Source organism: Drosophila mauritiana, chromosome 3L (genome assembly GCF_004382145.1).
Source record: "Drosophila mauritiana strain mau12 chromosome 3L, ASM438214v1, whole genome shotgun sequence".
In the NCBI taxonomy this organism is placed as follows: domain Eukaryota; kingdom Metazoa; phylum Arthropoda; class Insecta; order Diptera; family Drosophilidae; genus Drosophila; species Drosophila mauritiana.
In genome coordinates, this window is record NC_046669.1 from 7,290,934 (window position 1) to 7,314,255 (window position 23,322).

Consider the following 23,322-nt stretch of genomic DNA (forward strand, 5'->3'; position numbering starts at 1 on the left):
TAGCTTTCATGTCCGATTTTTGAGTTTGCGCTGCACAAATCACGTAAGCCCTCTGCATCCTTCTGCCCAAGGATCTAAGGATCACGGACTGGTGTAAGGACCAGAGCTAATGTCCTACTTGGGGCTATTTGTAGGGTGCACTTTGTGTGGATTTTTATGATTTGTTTACGCTGCCTCCGAACGTGAGTGATAAACAGGGAGTAAACCACACGATGTACAAGAAAACCATTGCAAATGCTGCTTACATCATTCAAATATGGTTATGCAAGAACATTATATAACAAATTGTTAACTGCAGAGCTTAACTAAATAAAAGCTGCCACAATAGAATCTTAGAAGAAACAATGGCCAGTTTTTGATAATTATTAAAAAAACATTTAAAGCTTTAGTTCAACAATTTATTTAACAAGCATACTCAAGCTATACTTTATAATCTTAATTAATGATCACTTAAAATCCGTAGTGGGTACCGAATCCATCGAAGCTCATGTGGGAAACGGTCTCCGCCGGAGAATAGTGGATGACAGCGGGCTGGTGGCTGTAGTGGGCGTTCTGTTGGTAAACAGAAGGTGCCTCCACATGACCAGGTTGGTGGTAGCTCTGCACCTGAGCGGGCTGATGGTAAACCGATGGAGTCTGGACATGAGCAACCTGCTGGTAAACCGATGGAGTCTGGACATGAGCAGCGTGCTGGTAAACGGGCGATGCCTGAGTAAACAGATTGGTGGGTTCCTGATGAGCCTGGTGAGTGTAAACCGGAGCTGGAACCGAGACTGGAACTGGAGCTGGGGCATAGCTGAAGGTCTTGGCCACCGCCGGCTGGTAGACATTGTTACTGATCCGGGTGTCCTGCTTGTGGACCTGCGAGTACGGCGTGGCCAGCGACTTGGCGTAGTGGGAGACGGTGCCATCGAAGCTCCTTACCACATTCTGCTGGGTGTGGGCCACCGCGTGCTCATCGCCAGCATAGCTGATGGTCGGCTGGGCAATCAGTCCCGCCCACGTGGGAGCCAGGAGTAGAAGCAAGCTGGAGGCAACGCTGAGGAACTGGAAGTAAGCCATGTCGATTGGAGCAATTGGAACAACTGTGCTGGAAAGTCACTGGTTGGGCCATATATAGAAGACCTGACCAGCGCAATGCCAATTACTCATAATCGGGCGCACTGCTCAAACTCGTTTCAGCTTTGCCGGCTGGCTTTGCGTGACTTTCAGAAATCCATTTCTCTATCCCTCGATCGTGGCAAATCAATTTACAATTGCCCAGCTCCAAGTGACAGCCACAAAAGTCGGCGGGGGTGAGCCTATCAGCCGAGGAAGGCGATGGAGAAGGGCGTGTCGTCGACCCAGTTTATGAAGCCCAAGACTTTGGCCCATAGACATTGCATAATGCCCGGAATAAGGTAAGGTCTGTGCACTTGCCGCACTTGCTCCACATTCCGCGGTGATGGCAGCTTACAATTGTCCGCTGAAGGGCCATCAAGTGGCCCAAACATATTGCGGCCAGCGCGATTTATTGCCCATCGGAGATGCATTAACGCCGCTGCCAAATTGTTAATGCATTTCAGTTCCAACAGCTCTTCAAGCATCTCAATCTGAGTGTTACGCTTCCACATGAATATATGCATCTTAATGTGGATAGTTGTATCATCCGAAGTGGTAATAGTTGCAGAAAAGGAACCATCACTGTTTTGAACGTATGAAAATAACATATCCATCTCATAACTTAAATCTTGCAGATATGAATATATCTAGTATATATCTAATATCAACTATTTAACATCCAAATGCATCACTTCTTAAATGTTCCATTGATTTTCGATCGAACTGCGCCTCACTTCCGCTTTATACTTAGTTCCCTGTTTCCGTTTCCGTTTCTGTTCCTCTCTCAACGGACCGACACTCCAGTCAACTTGAAGTTGCCTCATTGATGCAATGCCGCTCTTTGATTCTTTGGATGGTCCGTGAAATCGTTCAACTCACAATTGAGTCATAATGCAATTGGCAAACGTCAAGCAAATGTTGTTAACTTGCCAAACGAGACAGAGAATGGGAAGATGGATGGATGGAATGGATGGACTGAACTGGATGGAGAGACCGGATATCCGATGGGCAAGTGTTGGGGACATTGTTGCCGTCAAAAGCGGAGGAAAACTTTTGCGCAATGAAAATGACACACACTGGCAAATAGCATCAACATCTCGGCGCCAAATGTGATTACGGTAACAGCGATTGCTGACCAACTTGAGAAAGTCACCTTTGTTGGTCCCACTCGAAACACATATCTTTATTGTGCGGATTATTTGGGGGGGTGGAGGGAAAGAGTGTGTGCTTGTATGTCCATTATGGTCCTTATGAAATTCGGCACATAAATTGTATTATTGCATTTATGCTTGATTTTATTTCGCAGCCCAACATTCGACTCTGCTTTTCTTTGCTGATTGTGTTTGAGTGTCGAATTGGCTTTCGCATTACTTGTTTTTTCCCTTTGGATTTTCGCTTTGGCCTTAAGTGGATTCGTCTTCGTTTACGTCTGCATTGTCGTCTGACTGAACTTAACGTTTTATTGAACCGACAGGAATCACATGTGAGTGCTTACATTTCAACGGTTTCCTTTGCCATTTCAACTCATGCGCCAACGCAATTTGAACTTCAATTAGCTGCATTTGGCCATGGCTAATAAACGCCGCCATCCTCGTCGCTCCTCGTGCTGATATACAATTACAAATGACGCGTCAGGGCCAGGCCGAAAGTCAATTACCAGGGAGCACGGTGGGAAATGGATGATGTGGCCTATTTTGGATGAATGAAATAATACGTAGATTTTTGAAATCTTGAAAGTGGGAAGTGGGTACAATAAAGAAAAAACCATATGTATAAGTAGGCATTTTAAACACTTAAGTATTCATGTATTAGTCATGAAACGAATCATAAAACAACATACATTTATGTATTCGAAAACTAAAGCTAAATTGAATTTAACACGTAACCTCCTAATACAAAAAGGACATTTTTCTCAGTGCACTCGAAAGCGAAAAGAAGGAAAAGTAGCATAAAAGCCCGCGCCTCGCTGGCTAATTGGAATTGAAACATAAATTAAGCGTCCAATTCGGAGGCGAAGACGGCAGAATGCAACTAAAACTTTACGACTTCTTCACTTTGGCCAATTGCGAGTTCGACTTCCGCATTCACATGCCGTTCTGCACTTTTACGTTTTGTCGTAATCCCCGCCAATTACGATACTAGCCACCCACTACACCCAGTCCTCCGTTGGCCAAGTTTTGTAGTTCTTACCTTCTTGGTGTTGCATCCACATTGACAGCTTAGATTAAGTGTTGACCATAAATTGGCACGGTTAGTTGCCGGTTGTATTTATAAGGCCAGTGCAGTTGCCATTTAACAGGTCGAAATTATATACTGGCAATTACAAGTGGTTGTTCATTTGTTTTAAGATTTAATGTATATATTTGTAATACACATAAATTACTTGAGTGCATTCCTCATGGTGATATTTAGGTACATGTTTTGATAGGCTCTTATTTTAGAGAAATTTCTTAATTATGAATTACGAGAAAAGTAAAATATTAAGGCCAAAACTCCGTTGAATTTGAACTACTGGCACACGGGTTAAATTCCACCATGAATGCTGAGGTTCCTTGGTGTTATATTGCCAATCAGCTGCGGAAACCACCCCACCACCACCCCACCCACTCGCACACCAAGGCCAGTCTCATTTTCCCCCCCACCGCCTGCTCCTTGGCCATCCGTAGTTTATGGCACAAAGGGGACTTGGCTTCAATTTTCTTTATATTACAGCTTGATTTAATTTGACGTGAGACTTGCTCTGGGGCCCTGTTCTTGACCAGACCGAAATTAGAAATGTAGCCATGCAATGCGGAAACTCGAACTTGAATACGATTCTCATTCTGATTCTGAAGTGAAGCGATTACAGGTTACATTCGGGGAAATTCAAATGTTGCTTAATGAAAATATGAACAATTGGAAAAAGCAAATGTCATTTGCCAGCTGCCAAGAGCAGCGACTTAAGGGTGGCTGATCTGCCCGATTGATATAATTTCATAAGGCGACCTTTGCCCCCGCCCACAAAAACAACATTTTCAATGTAGTGGCACGCCCACCCACTGTGACAGGAAAAACTTTTGGTGCAAAAAAAAGAAATAAAAAGTAACGGAAAGCGTTAGCTTAATAACAAATGGAAAGCGGAAAACGAGAGGGCAGTGCTGGTCAAAAAAAGCAGGGAATGATAATGAAAATGAAAATGCATAAACAGAAATCGTTGACAAGGCGGTGGGCGGAATGTACTGGGCGCTTGGATGAAGGACGGCTGCGTGGAAAACTCATTAAAACTTTTCACAGCCCATTTAAAAGCAATTTGTAAATTGTAAAACTTGCACTTGGGCCGCGCAAAGTCGGTGAAAAACGTTAATAATTATTATTTATACTTTCACGCCAAGCATAATCCATATTGTAAGCGAAATGTAGGCTGAACATTTTAATACAATTAACTGTTTGTAATTTGTACATCAATTTTCTTTAAAATGCTTAACTCTTACATAAGACGTGTACTTGAACCTCTTCTCATTTTTATTTGGGAATCAAACATTTAAATATATATCCTGACAACAAGCTTATAAAAACATAACATAACATAATTATCTTAAAAAAAATACCTACAAACTTTAAGCAAGGTATTTTTCTGAAAATATTGTAATTAATCATTCAATTGCTTGTTAAAAACTCAGTAGAAAAAAACTCCTCAAAGAGAATGGTGCACTCGGCAATCTGCCAGTGCCCATTTCCGTGGCATCTTTTCAGTCCGGAAAATAAGGGCTCGTCGCAATCACTTTGAGCCCGTGGAAAGGCTCACAATCGCAGACATTAAATCAAATTTCCGCACAATTCCGGCAAGGGGTATGCGAAAAATTGTGTTAGCTGCGGTTGGCTTTCCTTCGCAGCCTTCTGCTTATTTTACTTCCACTACCGATGCCACAGCGCCACTTAAATATTCAAAGCGAAAAGTTGCCCTACACCTTTGCGTCTTGGCTGACTTTCCCCTGTTTTCCGTGTTTTCTTTTCTTTATTATTCAAACGCCGCTTTTCATGTGCAGTGCCCAAAAATTCCCACAGGATGCAGTCAAAGGCGGTGGGGTGATTAAGGGTTGGTGTGGGGTTAGGAGCGAAAAGGTTGATGGGTGAATTGTATTTCACATGTGCAGTTCTTTAAACGTTTTTATAGCGCTCATATCGAAGTGCCCCACACGCTTTACATTGTGGGCAGGAGTCTAGGCAATTCCCAGGAGATTTTCTACCTTTCGGTTAGGTTACAATAGCAAGAATGCTCAAAAACAATATAAATAAAATAGATTAATATATTTCCTACAAATTCAAAAAAACCGCCCAAGTGGTGTTGCCAGACAGGCTGAAAATTTCGTACAGTCTGGTTTGAGTCAAAGCTAACTGTGTAGTATTCTCCTTTGCGTGTGTCTCTAAAATAAATAGCGTGGGTTTTTTAGGACATTTTGTGTACTATTTGCTGAGCTGACAACTTATCTATTTTGTAGCCAAATGCAGCTATTATATTTAAACTTCAGACAAGTTGATTTGATATATGATATATTAAACGTTAGACAAGTTATTATATTATATTTTTATCTTCAGACAAGTGGTTATTTATCTGCCTATTAATATTATTTTAATCGTTAGCGAACTCAATAAAATAATTTCCAACTACTCCATGCAATACATATAGCTCTTCACAGAACGCGTAATTTTAGCTTTAAAATTGAATTTATTTATCAATGCCTGCTAGTTTAGCTTTTTGCAAGATGGCATTTGGCTGCTCTTTCACTACGAGAGTTGGCAACACTGCCATACTGTCAAATTCCAGTAATTATTCTCGTCAACTGCTGCTGTTGAATTGCAAAGTTGGTCGGCGCGTTAGCATAGAAGCCCAGCATATATTTGCCCGATCCGAACGCAGGCGGAGATCAGTGAAAACGTATACGTATTTACCGCTAGTTGAGCAGTGCGAAAACGTGTCCGGAAAAGCCAAAGGCCAACGACAGCGAGTGCGAGCGAGAGAGCAGGTGACAGCGAAACCGACAAGATTCCCCGCCTTCCCCCCTCCGCCAACGAACCCTATTCGACTGTTTTTTTTGCACCGCACGGGGAAAACCGAAAGAAAAACGAGATTTTCAATTGATTTGCGACGCAGTCCGGCCGGAAAATGCTCATAAACCTTAAGGTGAAGACCTTAGATGCGCGCATCCACGAATTCAGCATCGACAATGAGGTAATGTTTGAGGTTGTGTGTCCAGGTCTCGGGGCTTCCTAATATCCATGCACCCCACCCATTTCCAGCTCACCATCCGCCAGTTCAAGGACCAAATAGCCGAGAAGACTAACATTGCGGCGGAGAACCAGCGTATCATCTACCAGGGTCGCGTTCTGGTCGATGATAAGCAGGTGAAGGAATATGGTGAGTCATGTCCCCCGGGAGCACCCACATATATATATATACACTTATATCTAATACAACAATATCTATGCCCATGCAGATGTGGATGGCAAGGTGCTCCATGTGGCCGAACGACCACCATTCTCGCAGCGCGGCGCCAACGCCCGCAACAATGATGAACCCATGCGAACCTTCCGCAATGTGGCACGTCCGCAGCCGCCCGGAATGCGCAATTCTCCGTACTTCCGCGCCATCGATGGCATGCTGGTGAGCACCATGGCCATACCGGTGAACAATGGTCCAGTAGCAGGGGTAAGCCATTAAGATAAAAGCTCTTTCAACACGCGTATTTAAACGTATCTTAGCAGGCACGTCCTCCTCCGAATCGTTATCCCAACTCGTCGTCCTTCTGCATTAACCGCATCACTGTCGCCCTGCACATGATCGATTGCGCTGACAATATAGCAGCTTATCTGGAAAATCCCGCCATTGGCCTGAACAATCAATCACTGGACATTCTGCAGCGCGGTCGATGGTCGATGGAGTCCACTGTCGTGGAAGTAGGTGTCTCCTCGACTGATCTGCCACGCAACAATAACATCATCGATATGGTCCAAGATGCCGTGACCGCTGCTCTTTCGCATACAGGAGCACGCAACTATACGGTGGTGCAGCTGCCCACGGTTTATACCAATGAGAATGGCGAGACCAGCCAGCAGGGAACTGCCGAAGCTGGAACCAGCGAAGGAGCAGCCAGTGGAGCTGCAAGTAATGCTAGTGGTGAAACCACAGCTGCTACTGTGATTATCGAGGATGTTATCGAAACGGACGACGAAGTGGCCGATGGGGCATCAGATCGTTCGGTCACGCCAACACCAGAGCCGGAGGCGGAAGGAGCTGTTGGTGGCCAGCTAGTCACTGCAGCAGAGACTCCCACATCTTCGGCTGGATCAGCAAATGACGCGGCTGCCGAAGGCGGCAACAACTCGGGACCCAGGCGACGCACTCGTCCTCAGGTGTTGGCCCAAGTTATTCACCACTATCGTGCTGTACAGACTCGCTTGGCGCCTTTTGTTGATCGGTACTATGAGATTCTGCAGAATGATCCCACTTTCGAGGAGAGTGTAAGTTAATAAGCCGAGTTTTCTATCAGCCTTTTAGAAAATATAAAACATTCAATTCCTTTTTTAGGACACCGATGGTCGCGAGAACGCACAGCGCATCTTTGATCGCGTCTCGGAGGCTTTCCACTACCTTTCCCACGCCCAGCACGCTATATCCGATTTAATGCTTGACCTGTCGCAACCAGGGCCACGTGTGCTCACCTGCCGACCCATTCTCGTCGAGCAGAGCGGCTACATACGCTCCAATAACATCTTCACGCCCAACTTTTTGGCACAGCCCTCGGGTATTATCAACGAGCCTTTCCGCAATAGAGCACCTGGTTCTGCCTCTGCAGCTGGCACTCAAACGGCCACCACCGCGGGAACTCAAACGGCCACCACCGCGGGCACTCAAACGGCCACCACCGCCGGCACTCAAACGCCCACCACCGCGGGCACTCCAACTGCTGTGCCACCGGCGCAGGCTGCCAATTTGCAGGCGGCCACCGATGCCAGTCGCAGTGCAGCGGCCATGGCGGAGATCGCCAGTCGAGCTGCTGGAGCCGCTGCGGAAATGGCTGCCGGAGCTGCAAGTGCGGCTGCTGGAGCTGCGAATGCGGCTGCCGCCGCCGCTCGCGATTTATCCAGTGATCCAGTAGAGGATCCCGTCGACGAGCCTATGGTGGCGCCAAATGCTGCAGGTGCGGCAACACCAGCACAAGAGCAACAGCGTCTCGAAATGGGTAAGAAACTTTTTACAAATACTGTATGCAGATGAGGCTGTGCTAAATCAAATTCACTCTTGGCCTTAGACAAGTAATTCGTGACTCTGAATCGTAAATATTCCTGTATTATTTGTTGACAATATTCTAGATCACGACCACGATCAAGCTCAAAGTGAAACTCCCGAACGAGAAACCCGACCAGTGCCTAGGCTGCGTGTCTATGTGCCAGTGACTTTGCCACCGCCCAGTATGTTTTGATTGTTTGGTTGAATCCAACGCCTCAGTCATGGCAGACTAACCATAATATTAGCTGCTCACTCACTGCATCCCTCGTTTGGTTTCACTTTCACTTAGCTAGTTTGATTCTTTTACTGACCCGACCCTAAACAGATTAACCCTTGCTATACTGAATGCTTTAGAGAGCTGTTACTAACTCCTGCTGCTTTACAGATCCCCAATTGGAAATGGCTCGAATTATTCAGGCAATGGTCAATGGTCAACGCCCGAACGATGTCCATGTGGAATTCAATGCCCCCAACGTCATGTCGATTAACTTGCCCGTGCATGTGATGACGACCGTGCGACAGGCTCCGGCAGCTGGATCGAACGAAACAGCGGAACAGTCTGCGTCTGATTCCTCCTCCCCTGAAAGTGCTCCTGCATCGGGCAATGGAGAGTCTCCAAATGCAGCTTCAACATCAAGTGGAACACGCAGTGGCGATCAGAGGGCCAATACCTTACCCACCACGGCCACCCAAACGCGCTCGACATCAAGACCACAGATTCAGATTGGCGGAAACAACAACTGGGGCGGACGCATTGCTCCGACACACACGGCATTCGACCGCTTTCTGCCTTGCAATAGTCATCACATTCGGGAACCGGAGCAGCTGCTCCAAAACAACAGTACCAGTCGCAGCACCTCGACAGCACCAGCTGGAGGAGCCACCGTTCTTCCACCTACATCTGCTGCAGTAACTCGTCCTGGTGAGTACGGTTCCCATCCAGGGAAGTCTAGCAAACACTACCTTATGTCCACGATCCATTTCGCCAATCCACCGATCCATTTCATGCGCACACTCACCAACCGGAGATGGAAAGCCCAGTCTATCAAAAACCTGTCTGATCAGGCCGCGATAAAACTTTTAATTTTTACTAAATTTAATAGAAACCTATACTGAAGAACTATTTATTTGCTATCTCGACCGCCGGCTGCCTCCATCTCTGACATTAATTTCCATTTTATCCATATCATCATTTAGTCACCACTGGTCGCATCCAACGCGGCAGTAACACAATCCGACCAATGTGGTCGTCGCGTCGCCAGCGACCAGCAAGCGAGCAACTAAGCAGCCTGGGACCGGCAGCCTGGGCGCAGGCGCAGACCCAAACCACTCATATTCCAAGTGCCCACGTTGGTGCTGGCAGTACCAATGGGGCCGGAGTCGGAGCCGGGAGAGTGCGGCCTGTGGGAGGATCAACCATCAATCGTGATCGGCTGGCGACTCGAACGGCCCACGTTGGCGGTGGCAGCACCAACGGAGGCTTGCCCTCTGGCCGACGGGGGCGACTACAGGCCGCCACCAGTCGCCTGTCCAGACATTTACCCACCCAACTCGCTAATTTTTTGATTAATAATATGAGAAATAATGCGCCAACAGCTTCGGTAGGCAGCGCAGTCGCCGCCGTCGGAGATACGGCCGCCTCACCACCAGGAGAAGCTTCCCCAATTGCTTCAACCACGCCAGCTGCTCCGCCACAAACTGTTTTGCCGACATCCACACTCACTCCTGGCGGAGACTCGAACAACCTGCGTTCGCAACTGCGCAGCTTCCTCAACGACAGCCTGTTTGTCGGAGTGCCCATCAACGAGCAGACTATCCCGGGGGCCATTGGTCGCGCACTGGACTGGTTCGGGGAGAGCCTGGTCTACCTGCCGCAGTACGAGCGTCCGGAGTACAACTCCCGCGACTCTGTGTGCAACATCCTGCGTGTCAGCCTCCGTTTAATCATCGAGCTTTGTAATGGAGCTCCGGCCGGAGTCGATAGTGCTCAGTTCGAGCAAAGTCTCAAACAGATCTGTGACCAGTTCCGCAAGCGTCTGTACAGCGTTCTCTTCCTGTGCCTTGGAAGCGCGAATGCGGAGCTCTACTGGCGCCAGCTAATGCGCCTGCTTTGCGCACCGATGCGATCCAGTAAGTCCACACCAAAAGTGATCGTATGTATCCTGGTTAACTCAATATTTCCTTTGCAGACTTCCGCAACGAAGCCCTGCAGTTTTTGTGCATCTACATAGACCCCACGATTCCCGCCCAGACTGACACAGTGGATGCCCAACAATTCCTGGTTTTGCGCAGCATTCAAGGAGCTCCTCCAACAGCTGCCGACGAGGTAGGTTTCAAAACTATTTTCCAAGCCCAGAAACTTATGCACTAATAGCCATTTGTGTCGCCGCCGCCTTTTGCCTTCAACCCACAACAGCAGCAGCCGCAAGAGCAATCTCTGGATACGGATGTTGAGATGGCCGAAGTGGCCGCCAGCGGCAGCAACAGTTCACCGGCAGCCGAGCTACCAGCTGTGATTGTGGGCTCAGAGCCCTGGCACATGAGTTTCCCCAATGATTGGTTGCCTGTGATAACGCGCGACCTACAGACGCAATCAGAGGTAGGTTATGCCGTAAAACTTTTTGAATCACACTAAACTATGTCTCAATCTATGTATCCTGCAGCAGAGTAATCGTCCCCAGCCGCCCTTCTCGGATGCCTATATCTCGGGCATGTCCGCCAAGCGCCGCAAGATAATTCAGTCGGAAAAGCCCACGGCCAGCGTGGAGTGTCTCTTAGCTAACGGAGTGCAGAGGGCTATTCAGAGCGTCGGCTTGGGTGGAAGCAATGGTGGTAGCGCCTCAAGTTCGTCGATCAGTATGGATACCGTAATCGGATCCATTGCTCACGACTCCACCATTCAGGCTGCCTACACGGATGCGGTGCGCAATAGTTTAAAAGAGCGTATCCAGCGGGATGTGGACTTTAAGAGCAGCAAGTATCCGCAGATTGCCAAGTTCACCGAGCAAAAGTAGGAGGCAGATGCGGAGACGGAAGCCTGGCCACCTAATGCTTCTTGTACATTTTACTTTAATGAACTGTATTTAATTTAGTTAATGGCTAAGTTCTGTTTAAATCGAGAAGACGACGAAGATTGCGACAACACCAACACATGGAGTGGACCCTTAGCAAATGCTTCAAACTATTTAGAATAATAATATCCAACTGATATTTATCCACACACACACAGACAGACACACACACACAATGGGTCAAGACACAACAGAGCCCAATCGAAAACAATTTTTGCGCTGCATGAATGAGCAAAATAAACACACATATTAACCGAAACAATGGCGATTGGAATTGGATTAAATGGACCTGGATATTAGACCACACACCGAGCGGAATGCTTTCAATTGTCCCAAATGGCGGTGGCGTCCCCTCGTCGCATGACGTTCTGTAAAATCAGAACAGACCCGTAGACCCGTGACGACAGCCAAATTCCGAATTCCAGCCAAGTATTTTGGCCGGCGCCAAATCGCCATTGACGTGAGCCGATGGCACATGATTGCTGGACGGCCGATGACGACCAATCCGGAATGTGCAGATCCATTCAAGTGGATAAGCCTTCAGCAGAAGCATTCTCGGAGGCATATCCGCACCATCCCATCGTACCAGCAACCCGCACCATCCCATTTCATCGTCATCGAATTCCGAAGCCTACGCTACTCTTGTTATTGTTGTCGCCTGCAATCGAAACACGAAAATGTGTCACATAAAAATGTTGAGAATATTTATGTGCAAAAAAAACAAAAACAAATACCAAGAAGCCGTAAAGAAAAGAAAACATATGAATAAATAATAATTATAAATATTTGCCGCTTTTCTTTAAATATTTACTCGAGATGATTGGGCGCCAAAAATAGATTGGCTACGTAATCGAGGTATATTTTCGTACCTACAGTTATTGATTACAGTGCGGTTCAGCACTGTAACACCACAATTCGCATCTGCTAAGCTCGGCAGTTGCTGTGCTAAAGAATTTAACATTCTACTTGATTACAAACTGCCAGTTTTAGATCATAATTTAATAAACTATCTGCAGTTCTTAGGAAATTGCTTCGGCTTTTTTATCAATAAATTAATGCTAGATTTGCGAATTTTTTCTTAAGAATCATGACGATTTGAAACCTATAAAGAATTTATTTTAAAAAAAAAACGTTCCAAAACGTTTGATAGAAAAAACTGTGGAATTCAAAAAAATGTGTTCCTAGAAGAGGAGTTTATCTTATTTATTAACAAAACTAAAATAAAAAGTAGTTTAATTACGTGAGGAATATTATTAATTGAAACATTATTGGGTTGATCGAATAATTTTAATTTTGAAATCCCTCTAAATGAATGAGCCCGGCTGTATGTAATTAAGTTAATCTCTCCGTCGGCCCTAAACATAACATAATCGTGCCAAGGTTCCTCGGGAGCTGGAAGTCTGCATGGAAGATGGAGATGGATGTGTTGGCTGGGCATCAGAAGTCACTCAGCCAGTGGCCGCCCCCCGATGATCCCGATGATTAATTGCAGCCAGAACTGCAGACGACGACGACGACCACGACAACGACGAGGAGGAGGAGACATCGTTGGCACGCGCAATCCGGGGAATTTGCGGAATTTGTGGCAAGCGCATTTAAGGCGCCCAGTGTTTAATTATGCATGCGGGCCCAGAACTTGGAGATAAATTAAGGCAGCGGACTTTGATGCATGGCTCCTGCTCCCAGCTCCCTGCTCCCTGCTGCCTGATCCCATCCCCGCCAGAGTTTCGGAATCGCTCTGGCGCCAGTGGAAAATTTTCACTTGGCCCAATCTCAATTGGGCTGCGCAGATCCTTAAACAAGCCGGTTCCATTCAAACACTGCCAACGATCCTATCGGATACGAAACGATCCGATATGATACGATCCGAAAAGTCATAATTAAAAACATAGCTGAGAGCGAGCGAGGCGAGTGCCAGATGTCTGTCTATGTAAAGGACAATTTGTTGGGAGTGCGTAGAGCAAGAGCAGCACATATGTAAGTACCAACATGTGTCCACGATAATATAATGATGCCCCATACATAGAACTAGGTTCCGAAGAAGATCCCAGCGGCAGCGGCAACATGGGCAAGCAAGTAGCATGTAGCAAGTAGCAAGTAGCAAGTAGTAGCAACAAGCAACAGCACTCGAAGGGGGCACAAACACATCGCACATCGCGATCGGGATTGAGTTGCAGATATAGATGGAGATTGATGCCTGGCGCCGACAGAACATGTAATTGAGTGTCGTGGACAATTATAGCCGCATCTCAAGTCCCCAATTGGCCAAAAAGCCGCTCGAGCATCTCGCCGGAGCGCCAAGAGATCGGAGAGAGAGTAAAACCAGCAGCAGCAGCAGCAGCAATACATATCGCACCGCAGCAGCAGCAGCGCCGCCGGCAGCAGCAACAGCAGCAGGCAGCAGCAGCAGCAGCAGCTAGCAGCAGCACATACGAATCCTCAACGTTAGCATTTCCACTCCCAGTCGCAAAGAGACCGCCCTGCAATCTAGACGTGATCAGCAGCCCATCAATAAATAAAATACAATAGAGATATACTCGCGGTGTTCGACAAACAAACAGGCAAATACAATTTTTTAGAAGATTAATTCCGAGCATCGGCGATCTATATACAAGCGGGTCAGGAGGTCTAGCAGATAGGAGGAGGCGGAGGAGTAGCAGCTCCAGCTCCAGCTCCAGTTCTCCATATCCCAGCCGTTAAGATTCGATACGACCGATCGATCGATCGACCGAACTTAACCTTAAGTGCGGTGCGCGTGTGTTATTCGAAAGATCTTTCAAAAGTAGTGACAGTGCGGCTTTGAAATCCGATGCCAGCGGTTCAGAGAATCAACGAAATCCTGCTGGAAAACCGAGCTGCCATGGAAACCCCCGCACGCACGCATATGTGCGCCTAGTGGGTAATTTCCCGAGTCTTTCGTGTTTTCCGAGCTGCCTGCTCGAACAGTTGATAATCCGCCGTCCGAGCGAATGCAACGTGTCCTGGTCTCGAGCCGGAAAACCGTGATTTGTGAACTGTGAACTGAGATATCGTAGATAACGAAAAAGTGTACATATATATATATTATTGCTCTGGCCAAAGAATTGTGAAATCGCATTCACCGAGTGACTGAGATCACTCTACGAAAATGACTTCCCTCGTGTACACCGTCTTTCACCTGGCCTCGCTCCAGTGTTCCGTGCGTCCGGAGATCTCGCCCTGCACCTGCGAAACGGGCAAGGCCTGGAACCATGTGGAGCTCTCCTGCGAGAAACTGGAATCCTTCAATGCCGTCGTGGACAGCCTGGCCAATAAGCTCAATGCCGACACCAATATCGACCTAAAGATCACGCACTCGCAACTCGACGACCTGGAAATGCGCTCGTTTACGGATATGAACTTCAACTTGTACAAGCTACGGATGCAGTGGAACAGTCTAAAGTGAGTTGAGTCATCGATTCGGTTGCGCTTTTCGAGATCAGGAGCCAAATAGCTCTATAAGGGGTTTCCCAGCTGTGGTGTAGACTCTATCCAAATTCCTTTGCTTAGTCACTAGATTTCTAGAAGCAGATTAAAAAGTCGCAACTTTACAGTTGCCAACTAAGATTGTTGGTTGTTATAGATACATTCCATATATAGTTAACAAGAGGAGCACTGAGAGGAGCACTCCTTTTCATATAGCATACATTTAAGATATGAAATACAGTCTCTTATATTTCTTGGTAGCGTGTGCCAATTTGTGTAGATCGAGGTATAATGATCGATTGGGGGAATTTTCCTGCCATAGATTCAATCAAAATTTCTCTACTGTGGGGGGGAGTTCAAGGCCAACAGCCAAGTTCCGCAGAAAGGCAGAATTTTCCGCTCGGCCGGCTATCAATTTAGGTTCCTTAAACCCAATAAAAACCGAGCGAAAAATAATAATGCAAAATGTACACAAATTTCAATACGCTTATGTAAATGCACGAAAAAATGTGCTCCGCAGATCGGTTCGGGTGTTCAGATCTTGTTTACAGCCATACACGGTACATAGATACTAAAACAATAACAATGTCGTTTGTTTACGTCAAAGAGCCCAGTGCCGCCTCATTATCTATGGCTCAATTGGGCAAATTGCGAAGGAGATGGACGTGGTTGGAGATGGTGCAGTCGCATCTTAATTGCCGCCCCCCAGATGATTTAATTTTTCAATTAGGAAGTAGCATTGAATTGCCGCTAATTCCCAACTATGGGATGTGCTGCCGCAGCTCGAGTCTCGTCTTCTTCTGCTTCTACTTCTACTTCTTCTTCTTGTTCAATTGATAACTGATAAGGTCTTATCACCTACGAGTGTTTATATAGGATTCCGCCTATGTACTTAGCCGTATGGCTGACTGGAGGTATACGACGTATACTTAATGCGTACACAAAATTGATAATTGCAGTTTGTTGAAGGCGTCTTTTCAACGGCGCCTGCACGTTTTCCGACTCTGACTCTCAATGAATTTCAATTCACTGTCGCATTGTGTTTTATATGTGCACATATTGACACTTATAATTAATGCATATAAATAAATGCTGTCGATCCACTGATCTGCACTTGCGAATATAGAAATAACATTCGAGCCTATTTCATAAGCGCCTGTCGCGGGTTCATTGATATTTGACTCCGTTGTTTTACAGTCGCGATTCAAAACAAAATATGACTCAGGATTCTTTGTGCCCAAAGAAATTTATTCGGCGAAAGCGAGCCAAAAAATTCGTGCCCCAGGAAAAAATTGTTTTCGAAAACTGAATTCAGTCACAAGGACAAGCGTTTGTTTAATTTATCAATAGCTTCATTCAACTGTATCTTTGTCTTAGCCGAATGGAAATATCTCTTTGTTACAATCCATAGTACTAGACTCATTCATGTTTATATTGCTAAAAAAACGCTTATCTTTATTGTTTTTTGGAATTTAAAAAAAATTTAATAGCGACTGTGTGGGATGAAATTGAGATTAGGCGTACATTCGTAAACACGTTTTACTAATATAGCAAATCATCGAATATATTTGGCGTAACAAAGTGCAAACTATCGAAAGCTGCTCCATTCAACAGATGACCTTTAAGTTCTGGGAAAATCCATTTCTTGAATCGGTTTTCTGAAATCTGAAATAGCCCCGCGATTAAACTATTCGATTTATCATTCTGCGAATGCAATTTGCGTGTTTGCATGGAAGGCGGCATGATTTAATTAGCCGACTTGATCGAATCAGTGTTATGCACCATCTCCCCAATCGCCGATCTCCCCCAGAATCCAGCCATCCAGCATCCAGAACCCAGCATCCAGCGGAGAGCGCGTGCCTCTGGTGGCAATGCCTTCGATTCTGGCTGCTCGGGGAACGCTTTTTACATTGATGTCAATTTATAACAATTGACCTATTGCCTTAATATCGCGCTTTGACCAAATCATGCCAGCCAGCCAGGAAAAGCATCGTCAGCAGACATGTGTGTATTCGTATGCACTGGGAGAAATTGGGAGGGCCTATCTATCTGACCTTTAAGGGTAAAAATAATTATTATTATAATCTATTAATCAGTTAATCATTTATTTCCTGTGTGGCGCCATCATAATTTTTTAAAATACGGATATGCATGAAATTCCCAAGAAATTTAAGTTATGACACTCAGCTTTTTTGGTTTTTCCGATCATCTGTGAAATTGGGAAAATCACTAACAGTACAATAGCTGAATTTCTCGGAAAATAGCAGTTAGGTCGCCTTTGGTTCTCTTGGTTATCAAACGTTGGAGCCCATTGCACTGATAGATCTCGTCCAAGTACACATTCCTATATCATGCTAGCCCAAATGTAGACCACAGCTGAAAGCAATAATGTGATAAGAGCTTCTGTTTATTTGATTTCTTTTTTTTATGACTATTAAATATGTTTAATGGCTGGCGCCAAATTATAATCAAGTCGAGTTTACGATCACTTTTTACGATCGCCCGCAATCGGTGAGCACTTGAGTGAAGTGTGGGCAACTATTGAATGGGACATAAGGACATCTGGGGGCTGGGATCGTCCAGCTGTTATGTGGCCTTTTCGGACGGATTGATGGCTTTGGTCTTCGGTGCGTTCTCGGGCGATAAGAAGGTTCCATGCTCGGGGACCACTATATGTGCATTATGTGTTCAATCACTCGCAGATTTGTTTGATCGCATATTATAACCAGCATTATCGGCTTGCAGTCACAGCCCTGAGAAAGTGCGAAAAATGTTGACGGCTTCATTCGCTGGCTGGCTGGCAATTAATTATGATAACTACTCGTACATAATTTATTGGGTGTCGGCGGTGCCCGGTGCCCGATGGAATATTCCCAGCCGATCTGTCTGGGCCCAAAAAGAGAGATAATGTTTGCGATGGAAACGGATTCGATTCACTATTAGTTACTCAATCGCTGCAGGAAGCATAGTAAACAATAACAGAGCTTCAATGTTCAATGGACCAAATGCTGCTAGTACTCTAAAATGGAATGTTTCCAACTTGTTTTTGTTTTCGATTTGGGGGTATATACATATATATATATGCTATACTATTGGGGGCTCTCTCCGTGTTCCGTGGTCTTTGGTCCGGGGTCAGTCAAGAGCGAAGCAGGCAGTCCAATTGAATTTTATTATTACGTTCAATCAATGATCAAGGGGCCAGTTTAGGTCGTGTGACAATTATACCGCTGACGTTAAGGAATGGTGGATACATCTCTGCACGATCGCACATACCAGTCATCCATCCATCCATCCATCTATCTATCTATCTCGATATCTATGTGCTCAAGTTCAACGGGCTCATTACGGATACAGTATCTCAGTATCTGCGTGGAGCGTCCATCTCGGCCAGCTTCACTCATTACATAATCAAGGCTTGACAAGCGCAGCTCGCAGATAAAGTAGCACTCCACCTCCTCTTTGGAGCCGGCAATCAATCAAGATCGTCTGGCTAAAAATAGAGACTGCCAATCAATCTGCTGCACTGGCCACCGTACTACACATGTCCAGTCCATATATCCACATCCAGTCGACATCCCCATGCCAATAACGGGCGCCAAGGATTCACTTGGCACGCCATCCAGCCCAGTTCCCATCATGAATCTGCTGTTCTTGGGGGCCGTTTGGCGCCTCGACGGCGACAACTTAATAGCCACCTGCAGACGTCGATAAAGATACTGATCAGGTGCAGCGGAGCGGGATGGGGCCATAGCCCCTGATAAGGCTGCGTCATCGGGTCCAAAGATAGACCAGGGATGCGAAACTTGATAGGGGCCCATTCAAAACTAATTACAGATCGGCTTGAATCACTCCCATGTCGTGAATCAGATTTAGGGGGCATTGCTCTCTCGTATAGTATCGATTATTAGAGTCATTCATAAAATCATACATTTTTGCGAAATTACCAAGACTGTAATCAGCCAAAAAATTGGCAGCTAATCCAGTTGTTACTTATGGCGATTTTAGATTTAGCAAACAAATACTTCAATAATGAATACGCAAGAATTTGAAAAAATGTCGTCAGCGATTGAGTGTTATCTACTAAACAATGCATATTTGTGGTCTGATTATCGGGAAATACCAAACAAAACAAGAAAATTTCTAAAACTTTGAAGTGCTTGAAAATAGAAGAGATCAGGAGACCCAATTACTTGAAACAGATTCAGAAGATCATTTCATAAGTTAGGTCATCTTATAAAAGTTGTATACTTCCCCTTAGATTTAATTTAGTACAAAACAATCCTTTGATTAGGAATGGATTGCCACACTTTTTGGTAGTCACTTTTTTACTGAAATGTATCCAAATCCTACTGCCTTTTTGGCCGTGTGTCCAATATACGGCTCCCTCCGTCTAATAATACGAAATTGTAATGGATTTGTTTTGTTGCCGCTATTTATAGATCGCTGCCCGAGGTGCCGTTCCGCGGGTTATCGAATGTCACCTACCTAAGCATCGGCGACAACGACCTCGACGAGATCCCGAAGCACGCCCTGAGCCACATGCCGAGCCTTTTGACTCTGGACATTGGGCGGTGCAAGATACGGTCGGTGCAGCAGGAGGACTTCCGGGGCATACAACGGGTAACGAATCTGATCCTGGTGAGCAACATCATAACGCGCCTGGACCGAGGATCCTTTCCCAAGAGCCTCCTTATCCTGCATCTGGGTAGAAACCAACTGGAGTCACTCAATGGCTCGCTTCACGATCTGCACAACTTGGAGTCTCTGTTCATCAATGCGAATAATATCACGTCGCTGGATGATGAGCTACCCGATGGAGGGCAGTTGCGCCTCCTGATGGCCCACAATAATAGGCTGGAACGCCTGCCGGCCAACATGGCCGGTATGCACAGCCTGGAGACGGTCCACATACACTGCAACCAGCTGAGATCCTTCGACCGCGTACTTCGCAATGCCGTCAATCTGTCCGAGGTCATGGCCGATAACAATGAGCTGGAGTACCTGGCCCAGGACGAATTCGCCTCCTGCTCCAAGGTGGAGACCCTGCAGATGGGCTGCAATCACATCAAGTCGCTCAATTCCTCGCTACTGCCCATCCTCAAGCTGAAGAACGCCAACTTCTCGTTCAACGACATCGAAGAGTTCTCCATGGCGGAACTGCACGGACTGCGTTCGCTGAAGACACTCCAGCTGTCCAGCAATCGCATCCAACGACTGCTGCCCGATCCCCGGGGAGTGCAGGAGCTGATGCTAGTCAATCTGGATCTGGATAACAATAGAATCGACTCTCTGAATGGAGCTTTGGCTGGCTTGGGCAATCTTCGGATACTCAATTTGGCTGGAAACCGATTGGAACACCTCCAGGTGGGCGATTTCGATGGCATGATTCGATTGGACATCCTCGACCTGACCGGGAATCAGCTGGCGGAGCTCAAGCCCTTGGAAATGGTAAGAATTCTATTTAATGTTAGAATTCTATTGTGTACTAATTGATATTGTTTGTTTGTAGACTTTGTTGCCCAGCCTGAAAATCCTTAAGGTTGCCTACAACAATATCACCAAGCTGGAACAGGACTTCAAGGGACTGCCCGTTCTTTGCCAGGCTAACTTGACCAATAACCAGATATCGGCCATATCGAGTGAACTCGTGACCAACACGCGCTGCAAAAATCACAATGTTCCCGGCAAACTGGAGATACATCTAGATGGTATGTCATCAATGGGTTTCTTTCCTATGAACTCGTATTGCTTCTACACTTTTTTCTATATTACTATGGAGATTACTATTTTATTGACTTATAAACAAGATACATTAAAGAGGGTTTATTGAGTATTAAATGAGTAGAAACTGCGCACGCAAACGAGTTTCTCATTCGTTTTAAACTGCAATACTATAGATTTGTGTTTATAATAATCATGTAGAATAAATCTATAAACTCTTTTATTCCTTTTCCAGACAATCCCATAATGTGTGACGTGGGATTGAACGAGCTGTGTCGATTGATGGCCGTCCAGGAGGCACGAATTCGTGGTCGATCCCAGTGCTTTGAGAATGACCAGGAGGTGTGCACCGTGCTCCCGATGCTATACAACGTGAACCTGCCCATAATGGTGACCAATCTGAAGTTGACGGGCCGCGAGGTTCCAAAGCCAATGGTGCGGGTGATCGTGCCATCGCTGATCAAGGCCAATAATGAGCTATTGCCGCCACTTATTGCCACTCTGGGTAATCCAGTGCTCATTAGCACCGATTTGGTCAATCCGGTGATATCGCCACTACCACCACCACTTCTGCTGGCCACCACAACGCCGCCACCGCCTATGCCACTTCCTGTGGAAGCGGACGTTGAGAAGAATGAGTCTACCACCGCGAATCCAGTGAGCACGAATAGCACTCAGGAGACCACGACAACCACAAGTACCACAACGACGACAACAACAAAGTCCAGTAGTCAGGTGGCTCCCATCGAGCTGATCACGACCACAGCACCCACGACGACGACCACCAGCACCACAACACCGAAACCCAATGAAACGCTGCCCGTGATTGTGGAACTCCAGGATCCCAATCCACCGGACACTCCGGTCAATCAAACTGATGTCGGAGTGGCTCAGGATGAGGCATCTGCCCTGGTTCCGCCAGTGGTTCTAGATCCCCTGCAGCAGGATCTGGAAAGGGAGAGGGAGCGCGAAAGAGAGCGAGAACTAGAGCGGGATCTGGACCACGAGGCGGTGGCCAAGACCGAGTACGAGACGGTCGAGTACATCCCCAATCTGGTGCAGCCTCCAGTGGGCAGTGATGCACTGACGCCGCCTCCGAGCAAGGCGAATGCGCTGGAGGAGGACTCCGAGTCGGTGCACTCCAACTCTGTGCACGCGGAGTATCCCCACGCGGCGCAGAGCCTCCAGATTCCCGAGGAACCGCCGGAGGAGTGAGTCCTCCGCCTGGGGGGTTAGGCTCCTCGGGGGGAATCCCCCGAAAATAACCACATTATTTTACTGTAAATCGCAGACGGATGGAAGCGCTGGAATCGATGGAGGGCGGACGGAGCAGCATGCAAACGGCGGAATGAGCGAGTTTCGGATTTGTATGCCTTAAGTTAACTTAGTTCTTATGTTTTATTTAAGCCATCGCTAAATCGAACAGTTTGTCGGACCAAACGCTTTTTTGTTGAGTTTTTTTCGTCGATTTTATGCAAAATTCGATACGATTACTGGGGTTTTTGTAATCCTGCATTCGGGACAAACTTACGAGGACAGTCTTATGATTTAAGCTTATTTGTTGGGGGCTCAATTTCGCGTATGTGTGCTTTGGCGTTGGCAAGCGGAACCCTTTCGGTTTTCAATTTCACGGAATTTAAAACTATTTTCGAAAAATACTCATACTTTTATATTCTCTCAAATGTCTAGAGCTGATACTATTTTGATACATTGAAACACATCGAAGTGGGTGATATATTTTCGGTTGGCTTAGAATGATCATAAAAATAAATTGAAACAAACCGTGAAATTAAAAAACGAAAGCAAGACCGATAGAAACAGGAAGTTGGCGATATCAAATATGCAACTGCATATGCACATTATATATATTTAATAACTGTATACACGTATGAACGTTGAACATCTACAAGTAGGTACTTAGAGTTAAACGACAGCAACAACAAATCGCATCGAGCTAATGTTAATAACGAAAAGCACTCACTCACATACAAACACACAAAACCACACACACACAATCACAGCCGTAGCCGTGCACATGCACAAACTGAAAAAAATACGAATAAAAAAAAACGAGAAAATATATTGTTATCAGTTCGTTAACAAAATGAGAAAATAGATCTTAGCGTGTAATTATACGAAAATGAAAATGGTATTCTAAATAAAATCATAAATAAAACTCGAGTTTGTTGTTCTCTTCTTAAATTACTCGGCAAAGTTTCTTGGCGTTTTTTTTTGATAAAATGATTAAAGCGGAAGTGCAAAGTTTGCTTTTGGTTTTTGAAAATGTTCTGTTGGCGCCATTTTGGGTAATTGCTAACGGTAGAAGTGGGAACTAAAATTTTCTCAGCTCACAAAAACAAGAATGTAAAACCAAATGCTTATCTTATTAAACTCTAAGAAAATATATTTAGAAGCAGACAGAATTTCAAGTCTTTCCGTTGGAAATATCCATGAACAACTGTAAACATTTAGAGAAGTAACGTTATCACTTTCACGCATGCAAATTCACCACAATTTGGTAAGTTTGAGGGGCGAGTGATATCGATAGGTGATGTGTCACAGTTCTGGATTATCATGTTTCATTATCATCGGAATGACAACTCAAAAATACCGATAAATGTTAATATTACGATGTAGACTGTTTGTAGATAATTTTAACATTCTACTAATTAAGAGCATAAATATTTATTAATGTACATATAAAAAAAATAAAAAGAA

At 45.7% G+C, this 23,322-nt stretch overlaps 3 protein-coding genes across 16 annotated transcripts; 2 read left to right on the forward strand and 1 right to left on the reverse strand.

Moving 5' to 3' along the window:
• Positions 1-450: 450 nt before the first annotated feature.
• Positions 451-1,445, reverse strand: LOC117140364 (cuticle protein 76). The gene has a single exon (XM_033303219.1). The coding sequence runs from the start codon at positions 1,060-1,062 to the stop codon at positions 451-453; it is 612 nt and encodes a 203-aa protein (XP_033159110.1). The 5' UTR covers positions 1,063-1,445.
• A 4,414-nt stretch (positions 1,446-5,859) lies between these two features.
• Positions 5,860-12,160, forward strand: LOC117139596 (large proline-rich protein BAG6). Of its 14 annotated transcripts, none has more exons than XM_033302013.1 (11): positions 5,860-6,310; positions 6,379-6,496; positions 6,576-6,787; positions 6,841-7,599; positions 7,667-8,321; positions 8,452-8,550; positions 8,754-9,290; positions 9,566-10,498; positions 10,558-10,694; positions 10,743-10,967; positions 11,032-12,160. In XM_033302013.1, exons 1-11 carry the CDS (start codon positions 6,245-6,247, stop codon positions 11,380-11,382), a joined length of 4,092 nt encoding a protein of 1,363 aa, XP_033157904.1. In that variant the 5' UTR covers positions 5,860-6,244; the 3' UTR covers positions 11,383-12,160. The 14 variants fall into 14 exon arrangements, with proteins under 14 accessions (XP_033157904.1, XP_033157906.1, XP_033157908.1 ...); XM_033302015.1 differs by having other exon boundaries at positions 10,785-10,967; XM_033302017.1 differs by having other exon boundaries at positions 10,788-10,967.
• A 1,737-nt stretch (positions 12,161-13,897) lies between these two features.
• LOC117140501 (leucine-rich repeat-containing protein let-4) lies at positions 13,898-22,674 on the forward strand. The gene is made up of 4 exons (XM_033303467.1): positions 13,898-14,859; positions 19,323-20,331; positions 20,393-20,591; positions 20,840-22,674. Exons 1-4 carry the CDS (start codon positions 14,567-14,569, stop codon positions 21,817-21,819), a joined length of 2,481 nt encoding a protein of 826 aa, XP_033159358.1. The 5' UTR covers positions 13,898-14,566; the 3' UTR covers positions 21,820-22,674.
• The last annotated feature ends 648 nt before the right edge of the window (positions 22,675-23,322 follow it).